The 25,883-nt window shown below is 42.5% G+C and overlaps 1 protein-coding gene across 1 annotated transcript; it reads left to right on the forward strand.

Moving 5' to 3' along the window:
• The first annotated feature begins 7,081 nt into the window (after positions 1 to 7,081).
• Positions 7,082 to 13,274, forward strand: LOC118836222 (immunoglobulin superfamily member 1-like). The gene is made up of 11 exons (XM_036743566.1): positions 7,082 to 7,115; positions 7,374 to 7,409; positions 7,621 to 7,896; positions 9,621 to 9,920; positions 10,623 to 10,922; positions 11,372 to 11,659; positions 12,086 to 12,196; positions 12,333 to 12,360; positions 12,507 to 12,583; positions 12,685 to 12,722; positions 13,103 to 13,274. Exons 1-11 carry the CDS (start codon positions 7,082 to 7,084, stop codon positions 13,232 to 13,234), a joined length of 1,620 nt encoding a protein of 539 aa, XP_036599461.1. The 3' UTR covers positions 13,235 to 13,274.
• The last annotated feature ends 12,609 nt before the right edge of the window (positions 13,275 to 25,883 follow it).

Raw genomic sequence — 25,883 nt, forward strand, 5'->3', positions numbered from 1 at the left:
GAGGCAAGTAGTTGGCTGGGAACATGGACAGCCAGAGGAAATGGACTCAGATTCAGACTCAGACACTGAAATCTTTGTTTGGTGACAAAGAAGACCAAATCATGCAGCCAGAAGAAGTCAACAAAATCAAAGAGCCTACAACAAAAGTCTCCAAGAAAAATATGAACTGGTCGCAGGTCATCAAAGATCTCATAAAGGATTTAGAAAAGTAAGCTAGAGAAGTAGAGGAAAAATTGGGAAGAGAAATGAGAAGGATGCAAGAAAACCATGAAAAAAAGTCAATGACTGGCTAAAGGAGACGCAAAAAAATACTGAATAAAATAACACTTTAAAAAATAGACTAATTCAAATGTAAAAGAGTTCCAAAAGGCCAATTAGGAGAAGAATGTCTCAAAAGGCAAAATTAGCCAAATGGATAAAGAGGTCCAAAAGACTATTGAAGAAAGTACTACCTTGAAAATTAGATTGGAGCAATTGGAAGCTAGTGCCTTTATGGGAAATCAAGATATTACAAAACAGAACCAAAGGATGAGAAAATGGAAGACAATGTGAAATTTTTCATTGGAAAAACCATTGACCTGGAAAATAGATCCAGGAGAGATAATTTAAAAATTATTGCACTACCTGAAAGACATGATCAAAAAAAAGAGCCTAGAAATCATCTTTCAAGTAATTATCAAGGAGAACTGCCCTGATAATCTGGAGCCAGAGGGTAAAATAGAAATTGAAAGAATCCACCGATGACCTCCTGCAAAAGATCCCAAAAACAAAACTCCTAAGAGTATTGTTGCCAAATTACAGAGCTCCCAGATCAAGGAGAAAATACTGAAAGCAGCCAGAAAGAAAGAATATGAGTACTGTGGAAACACAATCAGGATGACATAAGATCTAGCAGTTACAACATTAAGAGACTGAAGAACTTGGAATATGATATTCTGGAGGTTGATGGAGCTGGGATTAAAACTAAGAATCACCCACCCAGCAAAACTGCGTATAATGCCCCCAGGCAAAATGCAGATTTTCAATAAAATAGAGGACTTTCAAGCTTTCTCTGTGAAAAGACCAGAGCTGAATAGAAAACTTGACTTTCACACACAAGAATCAAGAAAAGCATGAAAAGGTAAACAAGAAAGAGAAATCATAAGGGACTTGATAAAGTTGAACTGTTTTGTTTACATTCCTACATGGAAAGATGATATGTATGTATTAGAGTAGCTGAAGGGAATATGAAGGGATGTTATTTTAAAAAAATTCAAATTGAGGGATGAGAGAAGAATATATTGAGAGAGCAAGAAAGGGAGATATAGAATGGGGTAAATTATCTCACATAAAAGTGACAAGAAAAAGCAATTCTGTAGGAAGGGAAGAGGGAGCAGGTGAGGGGGAATGAGTGAATCTTGCACTCATCAGATTTGACCTGAGGAGGGAATAACATACACACTCACTTGTGTATCTTACCCCGCAGGAAAGAAGGAAGAAGGAGATAAAAAAGGGGGGATGATACAAAGGAGGGCAGATAGGGGGAGGAGGTAGTCAAAAACAAACACTTAAAAAGACGACAGGATCAAGGGAGAAAATTGGATAAAAGGGGACAAGATAAGGTGAAGCAAAATATCGTTAGTCTTTCACAACATGAGTATTGTGGAAGGATTTTGCATAGTGATATACATGTGGCCTATGTTGAATTTTGTGCCTTTCTAGGGAGAGTGGGTGGGGAGGGAAGAGGGGAGACAATTTGGAACTCAAAGTTTTAAATGCAGATGTTCAAAAAAAAGATTTTGCATGCAACTGGGGAAGAAGATATACATGCAATGGGGCATAGAATTCTGTCTTGCCCTACAAAAAAGTAAGGGAAAAGGGGATGAGTGTATTGGCAACCAAAAATGGGCTCCTTAGCACTTAGTCAACAAGTGCCCTTGACTAGTTTGGCTTTTTCCCCTGAACTGAATGCTGTTTGTATGTTGGACTGGAGTAAGCTTGTCGGCCCCTTCACCTTGCTTCCCTTGCTTAAGCTGATGGAAAGAACCTGTGCTTTCCCAGTCAACCCCTTCACCTTGCTTAAGCAGATTGAAAGAACCTGTGCTTTCCCCGGCGTACCTTACACCCCCCGCAGAAGCTGGATGGTTAAAAGCAGCTCCCGTTGGAGCCAGAGGCTGCTACAGCCACAGCCGAAGCTGAAGCAGGAGCTGCCAGTAGCAGAGCTGACCTACGGGAGGAATCTGAACAAAGACTTCAGGCCAGTGGGTAATCTTTTTACCATAGAGGGGGAAGCATGATTTTGCTTTATGCAATCATGCTTCTCTGTAGCCTCCTGGTTACTCTTTCAAGGCGTACTTATTGGGCCTGGAAGCTTTTGATCAATATATCAAAATGGGGTTGCTGGTTCATGGGTTGGTTACTGTGGAGCCTAAATATATGTTTTGATTCTTCTGCCTTCTACTTTGAGAGTTTCTTATATCCGGCGGTTCCGAACCTTTCAGACATGTTTATGATCCTCTTTGAGATTATAAACTCTGCCCTCTTAATACATTTTTGGTTGCCAATACAATGAGGGGGAGTGGGGTGACAGAAGGGAGTGCTGACTGGGGAATGGGTCAATCAGAATATATGTCATCTTGGAGTGGGTGGGTAGGGTAGAAATGGGGGAAAAATTTGTAATTCAAACCCTTGTGAAAATCAGTGCTAAAAACTAAAAATATAAAATAAGTAAATAATTTTTTTTTAAAAAGTGTTTTTCTGCATTTCTTTATATATGGACACTCTAATCTTGGCCCTACTTTCCACTGGACTCAGTAATGGCAAGAAGATTTATCAAAGTAAATGGGAGAGGGATGTTTTGTGCTAATTCTTCTTACTCGGCCACCTAAATAAATACCGCCTTTAGAAAGCCAAATAATTTTACTGGATTAATTGCTATCAAGTGATAGCATGGAGACACTATAACGGGGGCTAATTAGGATTAACCCTAGAATCCCTTCCCAACCGTCCCAGTCTCTGAACTGACTACATAGTTTTGTATGTCTCCTAAACTTTCCTACAACGTTTTGGGAGTTGGAATATTTCTTGCTCCCTTTTGCTACTTCTAGATTTTTTCTACCATAATGACTCAGCAATTCTCTTCCTCTGAGGTTTAAAGTATCCAAATTTTTCAACCATTCCAACTCTGTTTGCCTTTATATACTAATTATCAAAATACCAAAACTAGAAGTTTAGAAGTTTAGTCCTGACAGGTACCATCCCTTCCCCTTTGTCTCCCCTTTTCACTTGGGAATCTGCCATATATTTTAAAATTATTTCAAGAAATCATTTCCTAGTATGTTAATACACTCAATAGACTTGACTTATTCCATTACTCCACATCAGATACACACAGAGACAGCCATCCTTCCTCTCACGTTCAACTGTTTCACTTCTATATTGATGAACTCTCAAATTAATCTATATAATCATCACCTTTTATCATTTCATCTTCCTCTTTACCTTATGGATTTTATCCTTGTTCTTTATGCTATTCATGCCTTCAATTCAATCAGTCTTTAGTTGTTTTTCAGGCCACCTTCAGTTCTATATTGGTGATACTATTTTCCATCAAACATTGGTGAACGACTTCATTTTTTATTACCCACTATTCCTGAATCCCTAATCTTCTTGTCTTTTCACTTATCACACTTTGCCAAATGTAGACAAGGAATATTCATGTCAAATGACCTTTCTTCCATTAATGGGGAGCTTAACAGAGAAGGAAGAAATTATGAAATTGTGAAGATTAGCTTTTACCAATGACAGTGAAAAGTAAAAACTCCTGCATGGGAGTAGACAAAGACAGTTTTGAGGTCCAGTCTTCACACAGGATATTCCATTAAAGGGGAAGGACATAGCAATAGAGCAATACAGGAATGCATGGGAAAAAACTGAATCATAAACTTTGACAATAAACATGGAAATCTGTAGAAAAGATTATCTATAGGAGATGATTCTCCTGATCATTGAAATTAATCCAAACATTTTAATATATATTTCAAGCTAGAGGAAATTGACACTGAGTCAGGGGACACTGTGGATTCCCAGGAGAACATAGATTCACACTTGGAGAGTTACACAAAGAGTTCTTTATAGGAATAAAGAAGTATTAAATAGGTAGAAAAATATTTAGTGCCCGTGTGAGGGACATGTCAACATAATAAATGTGTGAATACTATGAAAATTAATTTGGTTTTAATATAATCAAATCAGACAATCAAAAGAAAACTTTACTGGAGTCAAAAATATTAAAGGAAAGCATGGGAGAAGACAACTGTACTCCACTGCTCTGCAGAGGGTAGCTTCATGAGGTTGTTATGTTGCATATATTTTCTGACTTCTTTAACGTACTGACTTCCTTTTATGCCTTTTCTCCTCTTTTTCTTTTTTTTTCATTTAAAAATGTCACTAATTTTATGGGAAGATGGTCTGGGCAGAAGTATCATAGGAATACAGCAAGAAATTTAAGGAACTAAAAACTATAAAATGTTAAAAATCTACTTTAAAAATAAAGATCCTAATGATGCCTTCAGTCTTTTGTTATCCAGGCTAACTACAAACAATTCTTTAAGGTATCCTTATATGGAATAGTCTTCCAATTTCTAACATCGAGTATGTCTTAAATTCAGTGGGATGCACTTTCCTCAGTACTTTCCTCAATTGTAAAATAAGGAATTGAACTAGATCACCACTAATTTCCTTCTATCAGGAGATCCATGATCTATGATGCTAGGATCTGGGCAGATCAGCCTCCACTGGATTTGCTCCAGTTTACCATGTTCTTCCTATAGTATCATATTCACCATTAGACACAATTCTCTGAACAGGGTCTGACTTGTGCTTGGTACAATAATAGCACAATCAGCTTAAGTTCACAACATGGCATTTCTAAATGAAGATGATGATATCAGAATTGTTTGAGGTTGTTTTTTTTTCACCACATAACTTATACCTGATGCTTTCCATTCACTAAAACCACAGGATCATTAGGTGAAAAATTAAGGGTATTTTCACTATACTTATAAATATATATGCATGTGTGTACATATATGTATGTGTATATATGTGTGTGTATATATGTATATGTAAACACATGTGTGTGTAATTGTGTATATATACATATATATGTGTGTGTGTGTGTCTGTATTACAACAATAATAATGTAGAGATGTACAATTGCTGGGACTGTCTGATATATCTATATTACACTCCACCCCCAACCATTTCCTCACAGGCTCTTGGGGTTCATTTAAGACACTGTTCACATGTTATACTCAAGCTAATGTAGTTACTGACTCCCTGACTGCTACTGACTTCCCTCTCACTTGAATATATATGAACCCAAATGCATATATTAATTTTGGATTGCTTCTATATGTATTTATTCTGTGCAAACATCCACCTCTGCTCATGCTGTCTCACCAGAAAGAATGGAAGCTCCCTGAAAAGCTTTCTCACTCCGAATCTTCAGCAGTCATCTTAGAGCCTGGCAACACTTGATGCTTAATAAATCAGACAGGACCAGTGATCATCTGGCCTGGCATTACATGTGTGCTCAACTCCCTTTTCTATCCATAGTGAATAAAATATACTCAACCTCATTTTTTCCTGAAGTGAAGGGCTGACTGACTACCTACTACCTCGTTCCTCCACTCAGGATTCTGAGCCTTGGGCTGCCCAGACCAAAGCTATCTTTCACATAACCAGACTCTCTTCTATCAGGCTCATCTATTTCAGCTTAATTTGCCCATGCATCCCAGCCCACCCTGCTCTGCTCTTCCTTTCTGCCCTTTTAAAAGCCCTTGTCTGTCATTAACAAACTTGCATTCATAATAGGACTCTGCCTTCCACTCAAAATCATTATGCATAAATAATTCATATTGACATGTATACCTAAGTATATTTTTGTCCTCACCAATAGAGTGTAAGCTCCAGGGGGAAGTCCTATTGTTTTATTTTGTCTTTGCATTCCCAGCACTTAGGACAGGGCAGGCCATACAGTTGAAGCTTAATAAATGATCACTGAGTTTGAGCTGAGTCTTGTCTAGGTGGGAGGCTGCCTACCTCATGAGGCTCTGAGCCACGGAAGTACTGATTGGTGATGTGCAAGACATCCCAGAGCCAGGTAGTTGTTGACATGAAAGCCTCCTGAGACTGTCTGGTCAAGGGACAGTTTTATGAGGAGGTACAATGCCTAACCAAAGAGCAATCAGAGCTGCCAAAAACAGTTACGGCCATTCCTGTACTGAAAGGTGCTGCCATTGTGGGGTGCTACAGAAGAGGCAGTAACTGGGGTCAGGTACCCCCAGACTGCACCAAATTCCTACAGTACCTGGTGCCAGATTCAGCACTTCAACTGATTTGGAGTCAGCAAATCTGAGTTCGAATCCTGCCTTATACTCTGTGAGAACATGAGTAAATACCGTTTGTCAACCATTTTTTTTGTCTATAAAATGTAGACATCATAGAATTACCTAGCACATTGTTATCAGAATCAAAATAATAAAACACTTTGTAAGCCTGAAAGTGCTAGAGAAATGATAACCATTGTTGTTCTTGGTGGTGATGATGATCTTATTCATTTCAGGGGAGCAGAAGATGAGACTGACCGGAAGTTTTACCAAACATGGAAGCTGTGCTCAATAACCAGCTGAGCAAGGGACTGAGGCAGTTTCTAGGGCCCTGGCATTAGGCCTTTGGGCACAATCTAGATCTTTTCAGGACAAGGCTCCTATAGGTTGTCCCAGGCATTGCCAGGAAAGTCTCAGCGTTTTTGGCCTCATCATCTTCAGTGCTCTTCAATACTAGTTACCCACCAGATTCCTTGGTTCTTGCCCATATGTACGAACCTTAAGACACTCAGATCCCCTGAGCCCCAAGCCTTGAATAACCATGGGCCCTCATTTATCAGTTTGACAGCGGAAATTGTGGGGGCTGGTTTGGGGGGGTTGTAAGGCAACAGGGCTGGCCACCACATCCTGGGCCAACTTTTCCTCCACCCTACCGTTTCCCCTCTGCAGAGTTGAGGCTGGACAGCCCAGGACAGAACTGAAGATCCACCATGGGCCCCACAGTCACTTCCCTGATCTCCATTGGTGAGTCTCCAGGGTAAGGATTAGGGAGTATGGGACATTGTGACAAGGTCCACAGCTGGCTGAATGAAGGAAAAGAAGGAAGCCTAAGTAGGAGACAGAACTGTTTAGAGCACAGCAAGACACCACCGTCTGCTCAAATGGGTCTTCCTTCATATTCTGACCAAAGCAGACTTAGAGGCTCAGGGACTTTGGTGAGAGCTAGGGATGGGTCTGCACGGGCTGGAGCACAGGCTTCTGTAACTTGAGCTTCTTTTACAGGGCTGTGTGTGGACTGGGCTGTGAGGGCACAGACTGGTGAGTCTTGTCCCCAACGTCACACTGTTCTTTTTCTCTTCCTTGTACTAGGTTAATTGAGATATCTAGATCTAGGATTAGCAGGGAGGGAAATGGGGGACATTGAGTTGAATGGATGTGGTGATTCAGGGCGGGGCTTCAGAATTTGGTGGTAAAGGAGACATGGGAGTTAGAGAAATCACTAGAAATCTGGACTCTCTTTCCTCCTCAGACTCCCTTCCCAGGCCAATCCTCTGGGCTGTCCCTAGTCCTGTGGTCCGTGGGGGAGCAATTGTAACCCTGAGGTGCCAGGGCCATCTGGGGAGTGAACGATTCCAGCTCTGGAAGGATGGAGAGCTCAGAGATGAGAGAAATGCCTCCTGGCAGCAGGCAGAGTTCGTGCTCAGGAATGTGGATGACTCAAGAGATGCAAGAAGCTACAGCTGCCGCTCTGGGCAGGGGTCCCTGTGGTCAAAGCTCAGTGAGCCCCTGGCCCTGGTGGTGACAGGTGAGGGGGTGCTGGTCTACAGTCTTCCCTGATGGGAAGAATGCCGGTTCTGAGAGATTAGCTCTAACCCCTTTCTGGGGAGCCACCTATAAGCAGGAAAATCCCTCAGGCTTGACTCCCTGCCTCCCCTTCATATCTCTGTTTCCCTGGGCCCTGGAAACCCCTGACCCTAGTGGTGACAGGTGAGCAGATGATACAGGTAAGGGTATCCAACCATCCCTGGTGGAAGGAGGTCAATCCCGAAAGATGAGATTGGAGACTGTGATGGGGGGAGTCAAACACCTGAACCCCTAGACCCTAGTTTCAATGTACCTCAGTTTCCTCTTCCATGAAATGAAGCTCATGGGCTGAATTATCTAATGAGGTCATGTGAATTCAAACTCCTGTGACCATTAGAACTGCGAGCTCCCTGAACCCAGCAGGAATGGGGCTCCCCCATCACTGAGCAGGAAGCACCTGACAGGTGGGTGGTGAATGAGGGCTTGAGAAGCAGAGAAAAATTTAATTATTCACAGAGGTGCCCAGAGGGAGCCCCTGTCCACCTCTGTCAACTCATGCCCATCGAGGGACACACACTGTTCTGCCACCCCAGCTCTGTCTTCACTGAGGAATAGAAAGGGAGTGGCAGGCCAGGTACCTGGTACCACATGGCACTGTTGGGCAGTGGGTAACGTCCTGAACACCATCTAGGTCTCTGTCTAACCCCTTAACTGACAGGTCGGGGGTAAGAAAGAGGTGTGAAAACATCAAAGTTTAAGAGAAAGGTCTGAATCTGCCAGTGAATTATCATGAGGACCGTGCTTTAGTCCAGTGGCTAGGCTATAGGAGCAGAGCTGTGCTCCTTCGAAGAGGAGAGAAGAAGGGCAGGCACAGAGTGTCCCCTCCTGTGCCAAGGTCCCTTCTCTTCCCATCAGGCTGTGATCTCAGAGTCTTTCTGGGCCCAGGGAGCCAAGTAATTGAGCCATGAACAGGCCTAGAGAACCGGATAAAGGGGCCTGGCCAGGGCTGCTCACCCTAACCTTCCCCTTTTCAGCTGTTTTTCAGGGAATGATTTGAGGGCGTTAGGGAGACAGATCACACTTTAACTTTCTTCTTCCTTCCTCCTTTCACAGGAGCCCTTCCCAAGCCCTCCATTTCAGCTTCATACAACTACCCAATACCGATAGGATTACCAGTGACCATCTGGTGCAAAATATCACAACCGGCAACCAGTAATAACTACAGTTTTGCCCTGCTGGAGGCAAAGAGCCTAGAGCCCTTGCAGAGACAGAGCCCTCTAGTGACCCAGGCTGCTTTCTCACTTGTGTCTGTGACGGCTGAGGATACTAGGAGCTACAGCTGTATTTACTACAGGAATACAGCCCCGTACACAGGATCATATCCCAGCAAGACCTTGGAGCTGCGTGTGCTTGGTGACTAGAGATGGGAACCCCCCAAATCCTTAATTCTACCCCCCTTATAGGGGCCCACAGAGTTATGGGGACATCACCAAATGCTGGGAATTTTGAAGGGATGGTTTGAGGGGATGATGGATGAGACCATGGGACCCTCTTCTGTTGTACATGGACTCAGCTTTGGGCCCCAGCATAGTGTAGGTGTTCCCACCTCAGGACAAAAAAGTGAGAACAGAAGGAAGATTTCTTTTTTCCCATTCATTAAAGGGTTACAGGAGGGGCATTGAAGCATCACATAACCTGACATTTGGTCTCTCTCTTTCACGTCAGGAAAGTTCCCCAGGCCCAAAATTTTGGCCCAACCTGGCCTTGTCATGATCCCAGGAGCAAACATCACTCTCTGGTGCTCGAGGCCCAAGCTGTCTTCCCTTGAAGAGGTGACTTTCACTCTGTGGAAGGCTGGAACCCAGAAGCCCTTACAGAACCAGGACTCTGCAGATCTCTGGACTAGCTTCCTTCTCCCATCTGTGAGACCCGAGGACACTGGGACCTACAGCTGTACTTACAGGGAAAGGAGAGTGTCTTCTAGAAGATCAGAAGCCAGTGAGGCCCTGGAGCTGGTGGTGCCAGGTGAAAGGAATGTGTGCGCCCCAAAAGAACTCTGAGGATGCCTCTGCTCTCTGCCCAGACACGGGCCTCACAGAGATGAGGCCTGCTGTCTACACAGCCAGCTCTGCCCTGCGGCCTGTCAGGGCTCGGGATCTTGGAAGCCATGAGGCATTTCACTTGTGATCTAGAATCTAGGAAAGAAAGATGATGGGGGACTGAGTTCAGGGTAAGAGGAGAGTCATGGAGACTTAGAGCTGTAATGAGCCTTAGGGAATCTTGAGGCCATACCCTCCCTTTATTAATGAGGAATGTGGGGTCCAGAGAGAGGGAAGGACTTGTCCATGGTCACACAGAAAGTGACAAAGCCTGGAAACGATCCTCCGGGACCATGATCTGAGCCCCAGTTTAGGCTGGGTCTTGGGTCTGTCTGGTATAGTCCAGATGGAAAAGGAGGAGTCATGACCTTCCTTCCCAGGGGTCATCAGTGGCTCAAAGCCATACAATGGATGAGGTCCCCCAAATGTGAAAGTTCCTTAGATTCCTACCTATCTTCAACTAGAAATATATGAGTGGTCTTCTGGTCAAACCCCTCATTTACAGAGGAGATAACTGAGACCCAGACAGGGCTAGTGATTGGGCTAAGGTAACACAGGGACTCAGAGGCAGAGGAGGGACTTGACCTAGGTGTCCTAACTTCTAGCTCATATGTTCTTCCTCTCACAGGATCTCTCCCCAAGCCTTCCCTCTCAGCCCTCCCAGGCCTTGTGGTGGAGCCTGGGATGCATGTGACTCTCCAGTGCTGGCAGCCCCCTCAAACATTCCTCAGTGGCCTGACCTTCACTCTGCTTAAGGTTGGGACCCCTCAGCCCTTGCAGAGCCAGAGCCCAACTGGGACATCAGTTGACTTTCCTCTCCTCTCTGTGAGGGCCCAGGATGCTGGCAAGTACAGCTGTGTCTACTATGGGAGGATGGCTCCATACCAGGTGTCTGAGACCAGTGAGGTCCTGGAGATCTGGGTAACAGGTGAGCTTTTATCCAGGTTCCCAGGGAATGAAGTAGAAAACTGGAAGTCAAGATAAAGAGGTAGCCCAGGAAGTTTGAAAAGGCATATGGAGGGAGGGGCTGTTTTGAGCATCAAGAGGTAGAGGTTGGGATAAGGAATCCTGGTGCCTATGGAAGGGAAAAGATAAATGGCAGAATGAGCCAGCTTAGGTACTATTCCAAGCTTTAGAGAGAGTGATGGAAGGAGGAACAACCTCCTTGTTCCTAGGTAGTCCCAGAGAATATCTGAGGCTTATCATCCACCCCTCTTCAAGGAAGGAGGTTTGGGGCAAAGAGTGACCCAAGAACCAATGGAAGCAGGTGTCAATGGTCAGTGAGAACTTTAGGGCATTCCAAGCTCTTCCCCACCTCCGCTCATGCCAACTGTGGAAAGGATCCTAAGATCCTCTTGTCTTTGTTTGCATTCCCAGATGGACTTCCCAAGCCTTTCCTCTCAGCCTGGCCTATCCCAGAGGTGGCCTCAGGGTCTGACATGACCTTCCTGTGCCAGGGGCCCTCAAGAGGTCCTAGGTTTGTTCTGTACAAGGAGGGAGATGAGAAAAACCTACCAAGCATGGATACTTCTCAAGGTGGGGCCCAGTTCTTCTTGACTCAGGTGCACCCCAAGCACTCAGGCAATTACAGCTGCAGATACCAAATCAACAGCAATCGAAGTCTCTGGTCACAACACAGTGAACCCCTGCAGCTCATAGTGACAGGTGAGAGGAAGAAGCCACCCAGGACCCTCTGGAGGGTGCCAACAACCACTCTCTCCCACAGCCCCTAGGAGGAAATGAATCTAAGGCCTTGGCTCTGACCAATTGACACACTGTAAGAGGCAACAGAGACTTTGACACCTTCCTCAATTCTAGGACTTTAGAGACTGAGGGTATGAGCTGGGTCAAAAGACTTCCCAACTCTCATACTTCCTGGTGAACCCCATATCTCTATCCTGGTTTCTGGGCTTCTCTTCCTGATTCCAAGGGATAAGTCCTCTCTGAACAGGGTTTGTGTCCAACTGTTACATGTGGGTGGTGCTGTAGTGGAGAGGGGAATAAGAGAAAATTCATGGACAATTTTAGCTTAAGGCGAAAGTCTCCTCAGGACGCTGATTTATGAAAATTCTTCTCTCTCCCCTACCCCAGGTTCAGTGCCCAGTAACGCCCTCCTCATCACCCTTAGCTGTGTTTCCTTTATCCTCCTCCTCCTCTGCCTTCTCTTTCTGGCAATCATCTGCCAACGATCCATCCCAGTGGGTGAGTGTGGCAAAGACAGAGTAAAACCCCACAGTGTCTAATGGAATAAAGTGGTGGTTTAGGACTGGGACCACCATTTCCTCCTTTGAGACCTTCCCTGACCTTGCTTCTTCTGTTCCCATATCTCTCTTACCAGAGTCTTCACAAGGACATAGCCCAAGTAGGTAAGGAGATTCAGCTCCTCTTCCCATAGTCCCCTGTTCCTTGCTCCCCATGACACCCTGGACTCTGCATTGGACAGAATCCCTGGGGAGGACAGCAGGATGAACTCTGTGCCTATGTCCTACTTGTTACCTCTCTCTACTAACAGGTGCCTCTGTTGCCCTTGTCTTCCTTGGAGTACCTGCCTGCCACAGCACCCTGAGGTCCCCAGAGGGGGAGTCCTGTGTAAGTTATCTGGGCAGGATCCTGGGGCAGAGAGAGGGCAGGTTAAGGGGATTTCTGTTCCTGAAAGCAGGGAGAATGATAAAAGCTTCCATTCTCCTCAGATGCAGAAGTGGCCAAGGAGAGACCAAGGGAATCATCGGTGAGTTATCCCCATCTTGCCCTCCTCCTGGAAGAGCCTGTTTCATCCTGGACCCTAACTTTTCCAAACAGCCTTTACACCCAGGCTTGGACCACTTCTTAATCACTTACCTATTCTTTTTCCTCCTCCACAATAGAGTACGTCTGAACTGGGCATTCCTGAAATTATTGGATTTTTTAAATATTTCAATAACTACTTCTGTATCATTTATTTCCTTTTAATCCTATGCAGTTCATTTCATGTAATTAAAAGAATGAGAATGAGAAGGCATCAATATCTTTCACCAGAAAGACTGTCAAAGCATCAATGATGCAACAATAAATTAAAAACGCTTGCCCCAAAGTCACTCCTTGTTCCCTTAATCTTATATTTCCCTTCAGGTCCCCATGGTTGAAGGCTCCCAAGGAGTGACCTACACTCAGCTGAACATAAGAACCTTGAATAAGAGGAAAGCCAACACTGAGGAGACACCCATAGAGCACACCCTCTATGCCACTGTGGCCCTGAAGTAATGTTTGAGGCACCATTCCCAAAAGAATTCTCTCCCTTCTCTTTGCCCACCTCCTCTCCTCTCCCTTAGTCTCATCTCATCTGTTTGCTAGTACATCTTACCCAGGTTCCCATCACCAAAGAGCTGTGATGGCTATTAGGGATAGCCACTGGGGTCTACAGTTGGCCAAAACAAGTGTATCAGTCTGCAATGATGAGACACATGCAGACACATACTGAGTAGAAGAGGGGTGATCATCTCAGAGAAGAAGTCAGTAGCAGCTGTGGAGACCCAGAAGGACCTTCTGCACTAGATGGGATTAGAGTTGAGTTTTAACAACAACCAGGCAAGGCAGATTGGAGGAAAGGTTACTAACTACATATGAGAAACAGCCACTACGGAGGCTTGGAGTTAGGAGACTATTATGTGCAAGGACAAAAAATAATATTTATCTGTGTGGCTGGCTTATAAAATGACCAGAAAGAATCAGGTTCAAGAAGATTGGAAAAGGAGGTAGCAACCAAGGCTCACCCCCTCAGTGCCTTCCTCCAGTGATCACTCCAGCTCACCCAATGTATCCAATCTGGGGTCAAGTCCTGTGTTTTCCACCATCATGCCATCTTTTCTATATGTCCTCTTCTCTCCAATCACACAGTGACTATCCTGGGGCCAACCTCATACCTGATCAATTGCAGTTGCCTGCTGGTTGGTCTGCCTGCCACCAGTCTCTCCTACTCCAGTCCATCATCCACTTATCCATCAAACTGGTGTTTCCAAAGTGCAGGCCTGACTGTGTCAGCCCTCTAGTTAATGAACTCCATTTGCTCCCTATCAGCTCTAGGAGTAAAATTAAATCCAATATCATTCAAATTCCCTTTGTAGCCTTACCCGTGGCCTTTCAAGTCTTTTCACACAGTCTCGGGTGCTCAGACAATCGAAGTCTTAAACAAAGGACATCAAATCTGTCAGGGTATTATCATGATCACCCCTCTTCTAATTCAGCTCGTATTCATATTTTCAGTGTCTACCACAGTGGCTCATACAGAGTAAGTGCTAAATAGATTTTTGTAGAATTTTATTGGGAACAAGCTTTGCCAAGCCAAGCAAAGACAGTCCTTCAAAACAGGTTTGAGAACTGAAGAAACTTGTATATATCCTCTAGTCTGATCATGAGAGTCTGCATAGACTCAGTGACCATGGCGTGCTTTTAGAAATTCAGTTTAATTGAAGTGAAAAACTAGAGACTCACAAAAAAGTGGAAGTTTCTTGGAGTATAGGCTAGATGGAGAAGTCAGGGTGTGACAAGAAATGATGGGGCAGAGATAAAAAAGAACTCTCAAGTGTATCTATGGGCAGATGGATAAGAATTGTCTGGGGTCCCTTTCAATATCTGCTGCTTGTATACTTTTCAATATTTTCCTACTGGTCATTAGGGAGTTGCCTTTGTGCTGTTGTTTGTTTGTTTGTTTTACTATGACTTCAAGGGATGATTCTCTGTATTTTTCTAATTATTTTTAATGTAAACATGCACCAAAAACCCCAAGCATTTCTGCTTGCCAAATGAAACATAAAAGCAGATAGCATGAGTCTGTGAATTTCTGTTTCACACACACACACACACACACAACTGCTCACACATACACACATAACTTCCATGTGTTGTTTTCAAAATCATCCTGCTGCATATACTTCCTTTTAGATTTTCTTTATTTCTCCTTCATATTTTTAAATATATAAATGCTTCCTCTTTTTGTCATTCCTTTTGTTAATCCTTCTTGGAGTTAAAAAAATTCCCAATTTTTTAAAAAGGAGAAAAAACCTTATAATGAATAAAGAGAGTGAAGTAAAATTAACCCAGATGGTGTTCCTGTCAAAAAATATATGTTTCTGTACTTTGTGTCTCTCATGTTCAGTCAAGAGTTAGGAACCATGCTTCATCAGAGGTCCTCTGTAGGCATGGTTGGTGTCTGCCTTTTTCAGAATACTTAGGTCTCTCAATGAAGAGGTAATCAAGAAAAAGAACAAGAAAAAGAAATTGCAAGGGACTTACTAAAGTTGAACTGCTTTTTTTACATTCCTACATGGAAAGATGATGTGTATGATTCATGAGACTTCAGTATTAGGGAAGCTGAAGGGAATATGCATATATATGTTTATGCATATATATATAAGTGAATGTGTATGTATGTATATATGTATGTGTATATATATACACACATATATATATATACATATATATGTATAAAGAGAGAGAGAGTGGACACAGCGTGAGTTGAAGATGAAGGGAAGATATCTAAAAAAAATAAAATCAAATTAAGGGATAAGAGAGGAATATATTGAGAGAGGGAGATAGGGAGAGATAGAATGGGGTGGATTATCTCGCATAAAGGTGGCAAGAGGAAGCAGTTCTGTGGGAGGAGGGGAGAGGGCAGGTGAGGGGCGAATGAGTGAATCTTGCTCTCATCAAATTTGGCCTGAGGATGGAATACCATACATACTCAATTGGGTATCTTACCCCACAGGAAAGTGTGTTGGCAACCAAAAATGGGCTCCTTAGCACTTAGTCAACAAGTGCCCTTGACTAGTTTGGCTTTTTCCCCTGAACTGAATGCTGTTTGTATGTTGGACTGGAGTAAGCTTGTCGGCCCCTTCACCTTGCTTCCCTTGTTTAAGCTGATGGAAAGAACCTGTGCTTTCCTGGTCAACCCTTTCACCTTGCTTAAGCTGATGGAAAGAACCTGTGCTTTCCTGGTCAACCCCTTCACCTTGCTTAAGCAGATTGAAAGAACCTGTGCTTTCCCCGGCGTACCTTACACCCCTGCAGAAGCCGGATGGTTAAAAGCAGCTCCCGTTGGAGCCAGAGGCTGCTATAGCCACAGCCACAGCCACAGCCGCAGCCACAGCCACAGCCACAGCCACAGCCACAGCCACAGCCACAGCCACAGCCACAGCCACAGCCACAGCCGAAGCAGGAGCTGCCAGTGGCAGAGCTGACCTACGGGAGGAAGCTGAACAAGGACTTGAAGCCAGTGGGTAATCTTTTTACCATAGAGGGGGAAGCATGATTTTGCTTTACGCAATCATGCTTCTCTGTAGCCTCCTGGTTACTCTTTCAAGGCATACTTATTGGGCCTGGAAGCTTTTGATCAATATATCAAAATGGGGTTGCTGGTTCATGGGTTGGTTACTGTGGAGCCTAAATATATGTTTTGATTCTTCTGCCTTCTACTTTGAGAGTTTCTTCTATCCGGCGGTTCCGAACCTTTCAGACATGTTTATGATCCTCTTTGAGATTATAAACTCTGCCCTCCTAATACAGAAAGAAGGAGGAAGGAGATAAAAAAGGGGGATGGCAGAAGGGAGGGCAGATGGGGAAGGAGGTAGTCAAAAGCAAACACTTTCGAAATGGGACAGGATCAAGGGAGAAAATTCAATAAAGGGGGATGGGTTGGGAAGGAGCAAAATATAGTTAGTCTTACACAACATGAGTATTGTGGAAGGGTTATACGTAATGATACAAATGTGGCTTATGTTGAATTGCTTGACTTCTTAGGGAGGGTGGGTGGGAAGGGAAGAGGGGAGAGAATTTGGAACTCAAAGTTTTAAAAACAGATGTTCAAAAACATAAAAAAAGGTTTTGTATGCAACTAGAAAATAAGATACACAGGCAATGGGGCATAGAAATTTATCTTGCCCTACAAGAAAGGAAGGGAAAAGGGGATGGGAGGGGAGTGGGATGACAGAAGGGAGGGCTGACTGGGGAACAGGGCAACCATAATATATGCCATCTTGGAGTGGGCAGGAGGGTAGAAACGGGGAGAAAATTTGTAATTCAAACTCTTGTGAAAATCAATGCTGAAAACTAAATATGTTAAATAAATACATTTAAAAGAAAAAAAAGAAAAAAAAAGTTTTGTTTTCCCTTTTACAATATTATTGTCCTTGCACAAATTATGTCCCTGGTTATGCTCCCTTCAATCTGCGTCATTCCCTGTTACCCAAGATTCTCTGAAATCATCTCATTTTCGGTTTCACATGATACAATGTTACCCCTTCATCTTCATTTCCTGCTCGTGAAGCCTTTCCACAATTATCTAAAGGACAATGGAGGACACCCACTTATGTTCTTGGTCTTTTCTTTTCCCTCCTTGTCATTCATTCTTCAAGATTTTTTTTTTAACAATAAAGCCAAGTTTCTATATAATCATAATATCCAGGCTTGCCTTTCTTTGCAGAGAAGGAGGACTATAGGTGTGGAACATTGTACAAGTGGTAATAAATTGTTGATGTGTTATTGGCTTTTGCTGAACTTTTTTTTTTTTTTTTGCCTGTGTATCTTATTTTTTAATTGCATGCAAAAACTTTTTTTTGTTGTTTTTGAACACCTGATTTTAAAACTTTGAGTTCCAAATTCTCTTCCCTCTTCCCTTCCCACCCACCCTCCCTAAGAAGTCGAGCAATTTAACCTAGGCCACATGTGTATCATTATGTATAACCCTTCCATAATACTCATGTTGTGAAAGACTAACTACATTTTGCTCCTTCCCAACCCATCCCACTTTATTGAATTTTCTCCCTTGACCCTGTCCCCTTTCCAAAGTGTTTGTTTTTGATTACCTTCACCCCCACCTGCCCTCCCCTCCATCATCCCCCCCCTTTTATTTTTTTTCTTCCTCCCTCTTCTTTCCTGTGGGGTAAGATACACAACTGAGTATGTATGGTATTCCCTCCTCAGGTCAAATCTGATGAGGGCAAGGTTCACTCATTCCCCCCTCACCTGCCCTCTCCCCTCCTCCCACAGAACTACTTCCTCTTGCCACCTTTATGTGAGATAATCCACCCCATTCTATCTCTCCCTATCTCCCTCTCTCGGTATGATGCTCTCTCATCCCTTAATTTCATTTTATTTCTTTTAGATATCTTCCCTTCATCTTCAGCTCACCCTGTGTCACACATATATATACACATAGATATATACATACATACACATTCACTTATATATATACATAAACATATATATATATATGCATATTCCCTTCAGCTACCCTAATACTGAGGTCTCATGAATCATCCATGTCTTCTTTCCATGTAGGAATGTAAACAAAACAGTTCAACTTTAGTAAGTCCCTTACAATTTATGTTTCTTGATTACCTTTTCATGCTTCTCTTGATTCTTATGTTTGAAAGTCAAATTTTTTATTCAGTTCTGGTCTTTTCACTGAGAAAGCTTGAAAGTCCTCTATTTTATTGAAAATCCATATTTTGCCTTGGAGCATGATACTCAGTTTTGCTGGGTAGGTGATTCGAGGTTTTAATCCTAGCTCCATTGACCTCCGGAATATCGCATTCCAAGCCCTTCGATCTCTTAATGTAGAAGCTGCCAGATCCTGGGTTATTCTGATTGGGTTTCCACAATACTCAAATTGTTTCTTTCTGGCTGCTTGCAGTATTTTCTTCTTGATCTGGGAGCTCTGGAATTTGGCGACAATATTCCTAGGAGATTTCTTTTTTGGATCTATTTGAGTAGGCGATCAATGGATTCTTTCAATTTCTATTTTGCCCCGTGGCTCTAGAATATCAGGGCAGTTCTCCTTCATAATTTCTTGAAAGATGATATCTAGGCTCTTTTTTTGATCATGACTTTCAGGTAGTCCAATTATTTTTAAATTATCTCTCCTGGATCTATTTTCCAGGTCAGTGGTTTTTCCAGGGAGATATTTCACATTGTCTTCCATTTTTTCATTCCTTTGGTTCTGTTTTATAATATCCTGGTTTCTCATAAAGTCACTAGCTTCCACTTGCTCCAATCTAATTTTTAAAGTAGTATTTTCTTCAGTGGTCTTTTGGACCTCCTTTTCCATTTGGCTAATTCTGCCTTTCAAGGCATTCTTCTCCTCATTGGCTTTTTGGAGCTCTTTTGCCATTTGAGTTAATCTGTTTTTTAAGGTGTTGTTGTCTTCAGTATATTTTTCAGTATTTTTTTGAGTCTCCTTTAGCAAGTCATTGACTTGTTTTTCATGGTTTTCTCGCATCCTTCTCATTTCTCTTCCCAATTTTTCCTCTACTTCTCTAACTTGCTTTTCCAAATCCTTTTTGAGCTCTTCCATGGCCTGGGACCAGTTCATGTTTTTCTTGGAGGTTTCTGTTGTAGGCTCTTTGACTTTATTAATTTCTTCTGTCTGTATGTTTTGGTCTTCTTTGTCAGCAAAGAAAGAATGCAGAGTCTGAGACTGAGTCTCGGTGCGTTTTCGCTGCCTGGCCATAATCCCAGCCAACTAACTTGACCTTTGAGTTTTTCAGTGGGGTATGACTGCTTGTAGACTACAGAGTTCTATGTTCCACGTTTGGGGGGGAGGTGCCAGCTCTGCCGCACCAGCACTGCTCCTTCCCCAAGGACCCCCAACCCGAACTGGGCTCAGATCTTCGGCAGGCTGTGCACCCCTGCTCTGATCCGCCACTTAATTCCTCCCACCAGGTGGGCCTGGAGCCGGAAGCAGCTGCAGCCGTAGCAGCCCCACCTCCGCTGCCCCCGGGGCTGGAAGCCGAACCGCGAACTCCTTCCACTCCCGCAGCTTTTCCCACTAACCTTCTCAGCAGTCTTTGGTGTTTGTGGGTTGAGAAGTCTCGTAACTGCCGCAGCTCACTGAATCAGGGCACTAGGGCCCCCTCCGCCCTGCTTCTGGTCTGGATGGTCCAAGTCGCTCAGGCTGGGCTCTGCTCCACTCCGTTCCCAGCTCCCAGCTCCGTGCGGGATAGACCTCACCCAGAGACCATCCAGGCTGTCCTGGGCTGGAGCCCTGCTTCCCTCTGCTGTTCTGTGGGTTTTGCCATTCTAGAATTGGTTCAGAGCCATTTTTTATAGGTTTTGGAGGGACTCGGGTACGGAGCTCACTCTAGTCCGTGCTTACCAGCCGCCATCTTGGCTCCGCCCCCCCCATTCTTCAAGATTAGTAAAGGTGGATTTACTAATGAATATTCCTTCCTTTCTATTATCTTCCCCCTTAACCCATTGCACCCCAATTCCTGCTTGTTTCTTTACTGAGTTTGCTATGTTCATTCACCAAATTATTTATGTATGTGCATTTAATTCTTCTTGGGACACTTCATAGAAAGATGAGGTTCATCTGATGCCCACTCCTAACTCTTCCTACTTCTTTGAATGCCCTTTTCCCTTATACTCCAAATGTGAGGAATAGCTACCCTTTTTTTCTCACTCTATATTAATGTATTCCTTCTTTCTTCCCTTCTTTCCTGCCTCTTAAAATGATTAACACAATCTGCATCCAGGTCCTGTGATTTCTTATTAAATTCTGTATGTATCCTTTGAAGACATTAAGCTTCTGAATGTTAGCAAATGCAGACTTAAGATGGCAGAGTGAGAGCCAGCAACTTTGCCTCAGCTCCCCCCAAACCTCCTCCACAATGACAAAGAAAATGTGTCAGACCAAATTCTGAGAAACAAACCAAGAAAAACATCACAGGGAGTCATTTTTTTCCAGTGCAGGAAGCACGAAATGTTAGTACTCCATCATCATACAGCCCCTTCCATTTACTCAAGTAAATTGGCCTTTCCGGTTTTCTCTGGACTTTTTTGTTGCCACTTAGCTGTTTGTTTTTGTTGTTCTTATTTGTTTGTTGTTGTTTTTAATCTACCAGAAATGCTTGAAAGTTCTCTGTTCTCTTCAAGTTCTCCATTATTTCTCCTTTATAGGAATATAATCAGCTTTACGATGTAAGTAATACTGAGTTTTGAGGTCATACATTTTACAATATTTTATTCAAACATCTACACTCATTTAGAGTAAAAGGTCCTAAGTCTTTTGTGATCCTGACTGCGATTCCTTGGTATTTGAAGATCTGCTCTCAAAGGCTTACAGCGCTGTTTTCTTTAATTTGGGAGATCTGGAGACTGGGGGATGGAATTCCTATGATTTTCTTTTGAGGGTCTCTTTCAGAAATGTTGGTGCATTCCTTTGAAATTCACTTTGCCCTCTGGTTCTAATAGAATTGGATTCTTTTTCATTTCTTGAAATATTCTGTACAGAAGGATTTTTTGTTCATGGATTTCAAGAAGTCCAGACATTCTTAAAGTATCTCTTCTTGACCTTTTCTCCACATACATTGTTGTCCATATCAGATATTCTATGTTTTCATTCCTTTTTATTTAAAATTTCTTGCTATCTGATGGAATCTTTGATTCTTATTCCATATATTTAAGCATAATACTTTTAGGAAATGCAAATTTTCTCTGATTCTTTGCTTATACTTGTTAAAGAAAGATTTTTTTGGTAATCTTTACTACTGTTCCACACACACAGATATACATATATATATATATATATACATATATATATACATATATATACATATATGTGTGTGTGTGTTTATGTATAAGTATACACATGTATAAATACACATATATACATATGTGTGTATACACATAGACAAATATGTGTATACATAATATAAACATACATGTATGTATGCATATGTATAAACATGTGTGTATATATATGTATATATATATAGAGAGAGAGAGAGAGAGATTTATATAATATTCATTAGTGACTTCTTTTGTTTGCTAATCTCTGCTACATGAGTTCCTAGCCTAAGCCTCAGGGTCAGGGCCAGGCTCTGTGCCTTGTTGCACTTGTGGGTTAGGTGATCAACTCTGCTTAGTCTTACCCAGGGTGCCCTACATTTCTTCGCTGACCTCTCCTTTCCAGGGTTAAGTTTCCCTGGATGTTTGAGACTCAAACAACTGTATATGAAGGAATCTTTATAATATCTCAGATAATAAGTAATATTGGGAATTTGATCAGATACAAGTCTTGTACTAAGATAAAAACACTTCATTGACTGACTGGTAAATAAACAAGAGAGGTGTGTTTCTGCAACATGAATTACCTAATGTCAGTTGTTTCTGTTAGTAATGGCTTGATTGAGTTGGAAGGTTAGCTTGATATGGCTGACAGATTTATTCATGAACATCAGTAAGTTGAAGAGTATCAATGTAATTAGCTGGTACCCATTATGAAGGAAGAACCCCCTGTAGTCAGGAGAACAGTGATCAGAGGTGGAGCATTTGAGGCATGGGGGATGCTTAGAGAAAATGCCCAAAGCAGAGAGATGGAGAGTCTTGTTTGTGGATCATCCAGGAGGCCAGTGTCCCTGGATCATAGAGTTTGTGTCAGAGAAGTAAGCCTGGAAAGGTAAGAGGAGCTAAATTGTGAAGGGCTTGGAATAGCAAATAGAATATTTTGCATTTAATTCGGGAGGTTTCGGAGAACCACTTGAGTTTATTGAGTAGCTGGGGAGAGTAAATGATCAGACTTGACTTGTAGGAATGGGAAAGTGAGGCCCATGAAGGGGAAGGGATTTGTCCAACATTACTCAGCCCCATGAAACAGGTTAGAGCTGGGACTCACACTCAGGTCTCTATCCTCCAGACCCCTCTCTGGTCTTCAAGTACACAGCTCCAAAGTCATTGATTGCCTTGTTCCTCCTTTGCAGTCCCTGAGGACATGCCATTTGGCAAGTTTGATAAAGATGGATTCATGGAAAAAAGAGAGAATCAGACATAGAAAGGCAAGGGAGGAGAAAGAAAAAGGAATTAGGCGGAGAGAGTCAGAGAATTGAGATGATGTCAGACTTGAAGGACAGACACACACGCACACACGCATGCATACACAGACACACAAACATGAAGTTAGTGATGAGGAGGATTTATGTTCCATGGAAAGCAGGCAAACTGTCCAAAGAGATGAACAGATGAACAATGTAAATGACCCATACTTTGGGTGTAAGGAAGAACAAGGTAGCTGTTTTACCTGTGCCAATGAGTACATAGAATTCATACTTAATCCCCACAAAGCTAGAAAGGAAGCTTGGAACCAGGATAATTAAGGGCTTTAAACGCTAAATTGAGAATGTTGTGTTTGATTCCCCCTAAGAGGGGACTACTCAGTTTATTGACAAGTAGAATGCCAAGACCAGTACTTTTAGAAAAGCTCTTTGGTAGTTGTAGGGGTAGAGGGGATGGAGGGATGGAGAGGAAATCATGAGTTAGGGAGGCCATTGCAAGAATTCATGTAAGAGAGGGTGAAAGCCAAGATAAAGTTGGTGCCCTTGCCAAGATATAAGGGTCTTGAAGTTAGAGTTGTTATGGCTTTAGTAGTGATGGGATTTGGGGCAGTGGGGTGATAGAGAGGGGAATCAAGGATGGGTCCAGGGACAGGATCATGGACGATTAGATGGATGGAGACGCCTGGGGTAGAAATAGGTATTTCAGAAAAGGGATGGATTCTGGGGAAATCTCAGGTTTAGACAACTAGAGCTTGAAATGGCTATGGTCACCCAGCTTGAAATGTCAAAAGGTCATTTTTGACAAAGTTTCATAAGATTAAACACCCCAGGATTGATATTGGAGTAGACAGATAGATCTGGGTATCAACAACATAGAGTTCTTAACTGAATCCATGAGAGCTAATGAGATCAAGAATAGCCAATGTAAAGGAAAGAAGAGAGCACAATATTTGGCTGGCAAACTAGCAAAACTGGTGAAAGAGAAGTCAGATAATATCTTTATGCCATTGACTTCAAAATCTATCTGCACAGGGTAAAGACTTTATACCCCTGTGACGCTGCAGGCAGTAGAACTGTATTGGCACCATTCGGAGCAGTCCAGGTTTCAAAGTGTTTGGAAGTCCCTGGACATAGTTATCGCCCCGACCCCCAGGATTGATGTGAAGTTCAAATGAGGTGATAAATGTGTCGCTTTTTTGACTCCTTAAGTTCCCATATGGATGTGATGGTATGTAATGACCATTATTATAATTCTGATCATTATCAATAGATTTTCATTCGGTGAACAAGGAATGAGAACAATTCTTTTCAAGAGGAAGAAGTTAGTGGCTTGTGCTGCTAAATAGAGCAAAGGAACACAGTCTTTCTCTGGATGTGGATAACGTTTCCCCTCATTAGTCATTTGTAATTATGTTACATAATTGTATTGCTGAGAAGAGTTAAGTCATTCATAGCTGATCATTGCACAATATTGCTGTTACTCTATATGATGTTCACCTGGTTCTGCTCCCTTCCCTCAGCATCAGTTCATATAAGTGTTTCAGGTTTTTTCTGAAATCTGCCTGCTCATTATTTCTTATAGCACAATAGTATTCCATTATATTAATATATCACAGGTTGTTCAGCCTTTCCCCAATTGATGGGCATCCCCTCAATTCCAATTCTTTGGCACCACAAAAAGACCTGATATAAATATTTTTGTACATACATGTGGGTCCTTTTCCCTTTTCCATGATTTCTTTCAGATACAGACTTCATAGTGTTATAGGTGGATCAAAGAGTATGAACAGTTTGGTTGCCCTTTAGGCATAGCTCCAAATTCCTCTCCAGAATGGTTGGATCAGTTCACAACACCACCAACAATGCATTAATGTTCCAGTTTTCCCACATCTTCTCCAACATTTATCATTTTACTTTTCATTATATTACTCAATCTGATAGTTGCTCTGTGGTACTTCATAGTTATTTTGATTTGCATTCCTCTAATTAGTAGTGAATTAGAGCATTTTATATGATTAAGATAACATTAATTTCTTCATTTGAAAGCTGCCTGTTCATATTCTTTGACCACTTATCAATAAGGGAATGACTTATATTCACATAAATTTGACTTAGTTGTCCATATGTTTTAGAAATTAGGAGTTTATTAGAGACACTAGCTTCATCATTTGCTTTTGAGAGCTTTGTGGGTGTTCTTTACATGTGCATTGTTTTATTCAATTAATCTGTTGTCCCTTCGGTTTGGATTACTTCACTCTGCACTAGACTATGTAAATCTTGCTATTTTTCTCCATATTCATTTTTTCTTAACCATGGCAAAACTCCTTTACTTTCAGAGATCCTGATTTATTTAGCCATCCCCTAAATGGTAGGTACATACTTTGTTTTCAATTCTTCACTACCACAAAAAGTGTCGCTGACACCATGGACTCTTAAAGACCAAACATTTACTAAATCACCTAAAGAAAGGCAGGAATAACCTTCAGTCAGTAGAAGAAAAAAGCAAAAATAATCAAAATATAATTGTGTGGATCACATGATCAACAAGCTGGAAGACTGGGCATGTTTTCTAATCCCCCAACCCCCCCCCCCCCCGAAGCTCTTCAGAACAAATAAGAGCAGCTTCAGCTGTCTCCATGACTTAGAACACTTGCAATACAAAAGGTAGAAACAAACAACAACAACAACAACAAAACCATGAACTGATTTCTACCCTGAGCTCACTCAGCACTCTTTCCCCACCTCTGGTGCTACAGGCACCTCCAGGATGACTCCACCGAATCAACAAACAGTGGGCCCTAAGGGAAAAAGACTAAGCCTCAAGAAATTTTACTCCAACTTTCATATCATCCATGACCTCAAGAAATTTCACCTCACTAACTTGTATCTAAAGAAGAGAAGACAGTGACTGGGGGATGATTGAAATACCTCCTGATATTTCCAGAACTAGTGGAGCTGACCACACTTGATATCAGGCTGTGCTTCTGGGTGAGGATAACAGCAGTCCTGCAGGTTGAGACCCTAGAGAGAATTCAGAAAACAACAAAAGAAGGACCTGAGGCCTAGGCAACATTACCCACAACCTG

The sequence above is a fragment of the Trichosurus vulpecula genome, chromosome 2, assembly GCF_011100635.1.
Source record: "Trichosurus vulpecula isolate mTriVul1 chromosome 2, mTriVul1.pri, whole genome shotgun sequence".
Lineage (NCBI taxonomy): Eukaryota > Metazoa > Chordata > Mammalia > Diprotodontia > Phalangeridae > Trichosurus > Trichosurus vulpecula.

Bases quoted from the DNA above. Each gene is read 5' to 3' on its own strand.
- LOC118836222 (XM_036743566.1), top strand. From the start codon at position 7,082: ATGGGCCCCACAGTCACTTCCCTGATCTCCATTG. The intron at 11,660-12,085 runs GTGAGAGGAAGA...CCCCTACCCCAG, and splicing joins CCTGCAGCTCATAGTGACAG to GTTCAGTGCCCAGTAACGCC. The intron at 12,361-12,506 runs GTAAGGAGATTC...CTCTACTAACAG, and splicing joins CAAGGACATAGCCCAAGTAG to GTGCCTCTGTTGCCCTTGTC.